Consider the following 8,067-nt stretch of genomic DNA (forward strand, 5'->3'; position numbering starts at 1 on the left):
GCCTCAGCCTCCTGAGTAGCTAGGACTATTGCTATGTGCCACCACATCCAGAGTTGTGTGTATGTGTGCAGACAGAGCTATGTGCCACCACATCCAGCTGTGTGTGTGTGTGTGTGTGTGTGTGTGTGTGTGTGTGTGTGTGTATGGAGACAGTCTCACCATATAGTCCAGGCTAAAAATGGATCCATATATTTAATACTACCCAACTTTTGGGAGACAGAGGGCTAAGAAGTTTTTTAACTTAGTATTTTAACAGAAGATCAGAGGGGATTTCTGTAGGTATGGAGAAGAGATATCTGTTCCCTTATACTTTATGTGAAAAGTCCATCTGGGGCAGTGGTGCATGTGGTAGATCACTTGAACTCAGGAGTTCAAGACTAGCCATGGGCAACATGGCAAAACCCCATCTCTACAGAAAAAAAAAAATTAGTAGGACGTGGTAGTGTGCACCTATAGTTCCAGCTACTCAGGAGGCTGAGGTGGGAGGATCACTTGAGCCTAGGAAGTCGAGGCTGCAGTGAGCTGTGATTGCCACTACACTCCAGCCTGGGTGACAGAGTGAGACCCTGTCTCAAAAAAAAGAAAAAACGTCTTCAGAAATAATAAAGGAAGCAAGCACAAAGAGACGCAGATTAGGTCAGTTGCACACATACTATTCTAGATATTAGCTGAAGCTTAAGAGAGCCTTGATACACTAACAAAAGCTGGCACCCTGATGCTAAACTACTTTGTTTAAAACACAAATATGCTTTTCTTACCCAAATACAATGAACTGGAGACCCAGGGAATAACTATGATTAAATATAAAATCACAAGCTGAGAAAACAGGCCCCAGAAAATTGCCTGGTCTGGGAGTCTTCAATTTTGGACTTCAGTTCCTGTCTCTGTCTCTGACTCACCATGACCTACCTCTCCCAGTGCCTCAATCCCACCTTCCACCTCCTTATATCCCATAAAATGGAGCTAACCACCTCTTGTTCCCGCTTGAGTTACTGTGATACTATGAGAATGAAACAGATAATAAACATGGAGATGCTAATAAATCCTTCAATGAAGGTGATTAAAACAGACTGCGGTGGAAAGAGACTAGTTCAAAACCTGGGCCAAATTCTAGGCTGACCATCTGAATCACCTAAGATGCCTGTTAAACATGCAGACTTCTGGCCTCTAACCCAGACCTACTGAATCATAGTCTTTAAGAATGGGGCCAGATAGTTTACAGTGTCCACTGAGTGATTCTGGTGTGCATTGATATTTAAAAATCATTGATTTTAAAAGTTCATCTAGAAAAATAACTTCCATGTCAATAAACAAGCATCTGCTCAGGTAGAGTCTGAAAGTCTTTGGAGGCCACTTGCGTCCAGAAGAAATAAAATGACTTATCAGTAAGCAATTCTGGATCTATAGGATATGGGTTTTGCCAGATTCAAAAGATGGTCCCACAATCTGAGAAATGTAGCATTACCCTGTCTCTACCGGAAAAAAAAAAATAGCAGAGTGTGCTGGTGCACCTGTAGTCCCAGCTGCTTAGGAGGCTGAGATGGAAGGATCACTTGAGCCCAGGAATTGGAGGCTGCAGTGAGCTATGATCACATCACTACACTCCAGCCTGACAATAGAGCCAGACCCTGTCTCTAAAAAGAAGTAAATAAATAAAATAATAAATAAATAAATTTTGTCTCTGAATAAATAAAATAGAAAAGATAGTCCTTCTTTTGCTGGACTTCTGGAATTTAGCCAAGCACTACCAATACAGTACTGTGACACTGAGCTATTTCCATATCCTCCCGCTATTGCTCCCTCAGGTCTCCTCTCCACTTCCCACACACATCCCACAAGAAACTAATAACCAGGGAATTGCAAAGGTACCAGCTGAAATTAGGTTGAAATTAGGTTTAGGATTACCTTCTGGTAATAAGGTAACATCCTCAGTACAAAAGCACTGAGTTCTGACCCCCACATGCAGTTCACTCATCCAGTGTGAATCAAAGGAAGACTAGGCTAGACTTGCCCTGTTCCTATAAGACAAAGCATCAAGAATATAGGAAGTACAGCAGATGGGATTGACGGCCATCAATTCTTGTGTTTGTAACAGCTCTCAAAGTCACATCAGAAAAGCATCAATCATCAGCTAGGCATGGTGGCTCATGCCTGTAGTCCCAGCACTTTGGGAGACAGAGGAGGGCAGATCACCTAAGATCAGGAGTTTGAGGCCAGCCTGACCAACATAGTGAAATCCTGTCTCTACTAAAAATACAAAAATTAGCGAGGTGTGGTGGCATGTGCCTGTAATCCCAGCTACTTGGGAGGCTGAGGCAGAAGAATCGCTTGAAACTGGGAGGGAGAGTTTGCAATGAGCCGAGACAGGGCCACTGTACTCCAGGCTGGGCACTAGAGTGACAATCCATCTCAAAAAAAAAAAAAAAAAAAAAAAAAAGAAAAGAAAGGAAAAGAAAAGCATTAGTCATGAGGATCTAAGTGACATCACTATCATCTTCTCTGGCCCATTGCCTCACATTTGCTAAGCTTGCCTCTCCCTCACAGCCAAAAAGCTTTACAAATAGTTTCTTATTCAAACGCTGATCTGCTCCACAGTCACCCCACTGCGCAAGAAGGCCAAATGCAGGACACCTGTAAGTGTCTCAGGGCAGATTCAGACTGTTGTCCCCCTGACAGGAATATCAAGGGAGTGGTGGATGACAGGAGTGGGAGACCTGAGGCACAAGGAGGCATTTTCCAACTATCTTCATTTGGCAAGATGACCCTGGTAAACTGATTCCCAGGGCTGTACTTAATTAATTGCAGAGTAGTGATTATCACTATAGCATTAATGATATTTTAAATTTATATTTATGCAAAATATGTCGCCATTCTATGGAACTCAAATATTTTCCCCTCAATTTCAGCTCAGTATTTTAGCCTTCTTTCTTGCCTTTGTTTTCCTCTTGGCAAAGTTTTAATCCCATTTTTTATGGATGGGAATACTCCAACAAACAGAAAGGGAACTTTACCTGAAGTCCCAATAAATCAGAAGCAGCTGCGGAACTCATAATCAGTGATTATTGCTACTCCCTCCTCCATCTCCTACCTCCATTTCACAGCTCATCACCATATATAACAAAGGTATTCAATTTCCAAGACAAACTTTGCTTAAATTCTTGGGAAGAGCAAATCAAAGAAATAGGACAGCCAGGCTCGGTGGCTGGGTGGCTCACGTCTGTAATCCCAGCACTTTGGGAAGAACAGGTGGGCAGATCGCTGGAGCTCAGGAGTTTGAGACCAGCCTAGGCAACATGGTAAAACCTCAACTCTACAAAAAATGTAAAAATGTGAAAATTAGCCAGGCAGTGGTGCATGCCTGGCTATTTGGGAGGCTAAGGTGAGAGAATCGCTTGAGCCCGGGAGGCAGAGGCCACAGTTAGCCATGATCATTCCACTGCACTCCAGCCTGGGTGACAGAACAAAAAAAAAAAAAAAAAAAAAAAAAAAAAAAAAAAAAAAAAACAGAAAAGAAAAGAAAAGAAGAAAGGAGAGGAAATGAGAGGAGAAAAAGAAGAGAAGAGAAGAAAAAAGAGAAGAGAAGACAAGACAAGACAGAACAGGACAGGAAATTACCTTTCACAATAGTACATACATTGGTTAGGAGAGGATACTCCGGAGTCAGGAAGATGTAGATTGAAATCCCGTCTCTACCAATTACTAGCTGTGTGACTTTGGGCAAATAATTTATCCTCTCTGAATCTTGGTTTCTACATTTATACAGTGGGTCTGTCAAGCTTACCTCATGTGGTTGTTAAAAAGATTAAATAATTCATATAAAGTGTTTAGTTAGTGCCTGGCAAGAGAAAGCACTAGAATATTATCCATTTACAGTTTTTATCTACTGAGGAAGTGGAAGCAAATAGGAAAATACTCCAATCAATTGAGCTTTGGCAACAGAAAAGACCCACATGAAAGAATGAAAGGGTACATGATTTACAGAGTCAGAATACCTGTTCTAGAATACTTTTTCATCAGTAAAATAGAGTTTTTACCTCTCAGACTTGTGAGGAGTGAGAGCCATAACAAAAGGTGCTTTGTTAGTGGGAAGTATCATGCAGATGTTAGAAGTTGTGTTATATATTGCCAAGGACTCACTGAATCTGATGTCCATGCCAAACACAGAAGAGAACATCTGTAGACCTATGTTCAAGGTGTACAGGCTCCAGTTCTCTAAGAACAGCAGTCAGAGTCAGTACCTCCTTTAGCCACAAGAGTAGATTTTTATTGGTTTGTTTCTCAGACTGTCACCCAGGCTGGAGTGCAATGGGGCAATCTCAGCTCACTGCAACTTCCACCTTCCTGGTTCAAGCGATTCTCTTGCCTCAGCCTCCCAAGTAGCTGGGATTACAGGCATGTGCCACTATGCCTGGCTAATTTTTGTATTTTTAGTAAAGATGGAGTTTCACCACTTTGGCCAGGTTACTCTCGAACTCCTGGACTCAGGTGACCCACCTGCTTCGGCATCCCAAAGTGATGGGATTATGGGCATCACAAGCCTAGATTTAAGCTATGGAAAACCTGAAGCTCAAACAGGCATGGTGACCTTTCTCAAAAGCCTTAGGCCTTTGAGTGCTATGAAAGGGCTCTAATGTTCTCAGGCCAGAAACCCGCCCCCTCACCCCACTTATCTTGCTAGAGGCTGTATACCACTTGAAAAAAATCTTTTGTTATGGTGTTAAGTGAAAAAGCAAGGTATACAGTGTTACTGATGTTACAAGTATAATTTAAGCTGAAAATGTTAAGAAATAATAGCTCCTAAATGGCTAAAATTACAATCATCTTTTTTGTTGTTGTTGTTGTTGTTGTTTGAGACAGGGTCTCACTCTTTTACCCAGGCTGGAGTGCAGTGGCATGATCATGGCCCACTGCAGTCTCAGTCTCCTGGGCTCAGGTGATCCTCTTGCCTCAGCCTACTGAGTAGCTGGGATTACAGGAGTACGCCACCATGCCTGGCTAATTTTTGTATTTTTTGTAGAGACAGAGTTTCATCATTTTGCCCAGGCTGGTCTCGAACTCCTGGGCTCAAGTGATTAGCCCATCTTGCCTCCCAAAGTGCTGGGATTACAAGCATGAGCCACCATACCCAGCCATATCTTAATTATTATTTGTATGTGTGCCGTGACTCAGATTATTACTTTTTAAAAAAAAAAGGTAAGGGAAAAACAGTGTACATAGTATCTTACCATTTGTGTGAAATAGAATGTACATATACATGCTTGTGTATGTATGAAAAAACTCTAGAAGGACACACATAATGAATAACATTGGTTGTTTATGGCACGGTAATGGGGTGTCTGGTGAACAGAGATGTAAATTTTTCAATGTACAGTACATTCATTTGTACTTTGCCTAAACTCCAGATTTTACTCAAATTTCACCCATTTTTCCATTAAAGTCCTTCTTCTGTTGCAGGACTCACTCCAGAATACCACATTGCATTTAGGCTTTTTGAATTTTGAACTGTGAAGATTATTACCTATTGAAACAAGCAAACCTTTTAGCTCTTGGTTTACCATGCTCCAGACTGTACTCTCTGCTTGGCCCTGGCTGTCTTTCCTCTGGCATCCACAGATGTGTATGGTAAGTAACTCCTGCCCAGCTATTCCCTGTCTAGCTCTGCTATACCCACAAAGTCAAGTCCAGATTTCTTTGTTCTCTCTCATTTTTGTACGCCTCTTATCACCATGTCTTTTTCTTAAAAGAAAAGAATTGGCCAGGCAAGGCGACTCACACCTATAATCCTAGGACTTTGGGAGGCTGATGCAGGCGGATCACCTGAGATTGGGAGTTCAAGACCAGCCTGACCAACATGGAGAAACCCCATCTCTACTAAAAATACAAAAAATTAGCCAGGCATGGTGGTGCATGCCTGTAATCCCAGCTACTTGGGAGGCTGAGNAGATGATTTATCAATGGTACATTTTACAACATCACTACTGTAAGAATTCCTTTCTTGGCTGGGCTTGATGGCTCATGCCTTTAATCCCAGCACTTTGAGTGGCCAAGGCAGGTGGATCAGCTAAGGTCAAGAGTTTGAGACCAGCCTGGCCAACATGGTAAAACACTATCTCTACTAAAAATACAAAAAATTAGCCAGGCATGGTGGTGCATGCCTGTAATCCCAGCTACTTGGGAGGCTGAGGCAGGAGAATCGCTTGAACCTGGGAGGTGGAGGTTGTGGTGAGCTGAGATTGCACCATTGCACTCCAGCCTGGGCAACAAGAGCAAAACTCCATCTCAAAAAAAGAAAAAAGAAAAGAAAAAAATAGAGACAGGGTCTCACCATGTTGCCCAGGCTGGTCTTGAACTCCTGGGCTCAGGCAGTCCTCTCCACTCATCCTCTCAAAGTGCTGGGATTATAGGCATGAGCCACCATGCCGGAGCACTTGTCACCATGTCTTGTACTAGACTCAGCCAACATAAGTAGTAGCTTTCAGCAGCTGGGCACACTGCCCCCAGGATCCAACTAGACAGAGGTTTGATTTAGCAACAGCAGGGCCAACTTAAAATATTCCTGTTCCCCTGAAAATTTTGCCCTTGTCTCCACCGAAGATGGTATTCTTTCCCACTTCCTTTTCTGAACTGCTCAGCAGAACTGGTAGGAGAAAAATCATAGGAGTAAGAAAGGTCCAGTGCCAAGATCCCCTGGACACAAAAGTCACATTTCGGCAGAAATCCAGCTGGGATTGTAATCAGAAACCGGAATTTCCACTAACTTCTAGGACTTCAGGAAATCAACTCCCTCTCTGATCTAGCTATGTGGTTAAAATTAGCTGGAGGCCCCCAGTGTTCTAGGAAAGCCCCTACAAACACTGAATGTACCAGCTGCACCCTGTTCTATTAGGACACCAGGCTGTGGTTGCTGGAAGTAGATTAAGAAGGTGATAAAAAAAAGTGAAACAGGGGCTCTGAGCGGGTGAGGCGCGTGGAGACAGAAGCCGGGATTCAGATGGGGGCGGGTGGGGGACGCCGCAGGTGGGACCATTTGAGGGGAGGCCATGGGGCCTGAAGGGCATCTGTCAGGCGCTCCTGCATGGATGGCAACAGTAGTTTTAGGGTGGGACAGCATGGGCCCTGAGTGTATCTTCCCCAATCCGACTGAGGAACTGGGGCCACATCAGGGCCCTTCAGAAGACACTGGGGATTGGAGCAGTGAGGAGCCTGAGGAAGAACAGGAGGAAATGGGGTCAGGCCCAGCTAGCTATTCCTACCAGCCCCTGAACCAAGATCCTGAACAAGAGGAGGTGGAGCTAGCACCAATTGGGGATGGAGATGTAGTTGCTGACATCCAGGATTGAATCCAGGCCCTGGGGCTTCATTTGCCAGACTCACCATTAGAGAGTGAAGATGAAGATGAGGAAGGAGCTACAGCGCTGAACAACCACAGCTCTATTCCCATGGACCCAGAACATGTAGAGCTGGTGAAAAGGACAATGGCTGGAGTAAGCCTGCCTGTGCCAGGGGTTCCTGCCTGGGTTTGGGAGACATCAGATGCCCAGTGGGAAGATGTGGTACAGAAAGCCTTCCAAGCCTGGCAGGCATCCACTGCCTGGAAGTGACCACAGTGAGAGCCGCCTTATCTTCCTAAATTCCAGGCCAGAACCAGCACAGGACTGAACACATCCCTGGTTGTAATGTCCACTTCCATCTTCCCCATCTCCCTTTCCACATCAAGGCACATCGGGCTTCTCAGAGACCCACTTTATTCAATTCTGTACATATGGGGACGTGAGCCCAAGCCCAACCCACCATAGCATGTATCACTGTGGAGAATAAAACACCCTATGTACACAGCACCCCCCCCAAAAAAAAAAGTGAAACAAGTGCCTGTAGTCCTAGCCACTCAGGAGGCTGAGGCAGGAGGATCACTTAAGCCTAGGAGTTTGAGGCCAGCCTGGGTAACATAGTGAGACCCTATCTCTAAATGAATAAATAACTTTTTTTTTTTTTTGAGATGGATTCTCACTCTGTCGCCCAGGCTGGAGTGCAGTGGTGCAAACTCAACTCACTGCAACCTCTACCTCC

General features: G+C 44.2%; 1 protein-coding gene across 1 annotated transcript; it reads left to right on the forward strand.

Moving 5' to 3' along the window:
- The first annotated feature begins 6,958 nt into the window (after positions 1-6,958).
- Positions 6,959-7,837, forward strand: LOC108295474 (male-enhanced antigen 1-like). Its single transcript, XM_037734605.1, has one exon. The coding sequence runs from the start codon at positions 7,041-7,043 to the stop codon at positions 7,338-7,340; it is 300 nt and encodes a 99-aa protein (XP_037590533.1). The 5' UTR covers positions 6,959-7,040; the 3' UTR covers positions 7,341-7,837.
- Positions 7,838-8,067: the final 230 nt, after the last annotated feature.

Source organism: Cebus imitator, unplaced genomic scaffold (assembly GCF_001604975.1).
Source record: "Cebus imitator isolate Cc_AM_T3 unplaced genomic scaffold, Cebus_imitator-1.0 Scaffold641, whole genome shotgun sequence".
In the NCBI taxonomy this organism is placed as follows: domain Eukaryota; kingdom Metazoa; phylum Chordata; class Mammalia; order Primates; family Cebidae; genus Cebus; species Cebus imitator.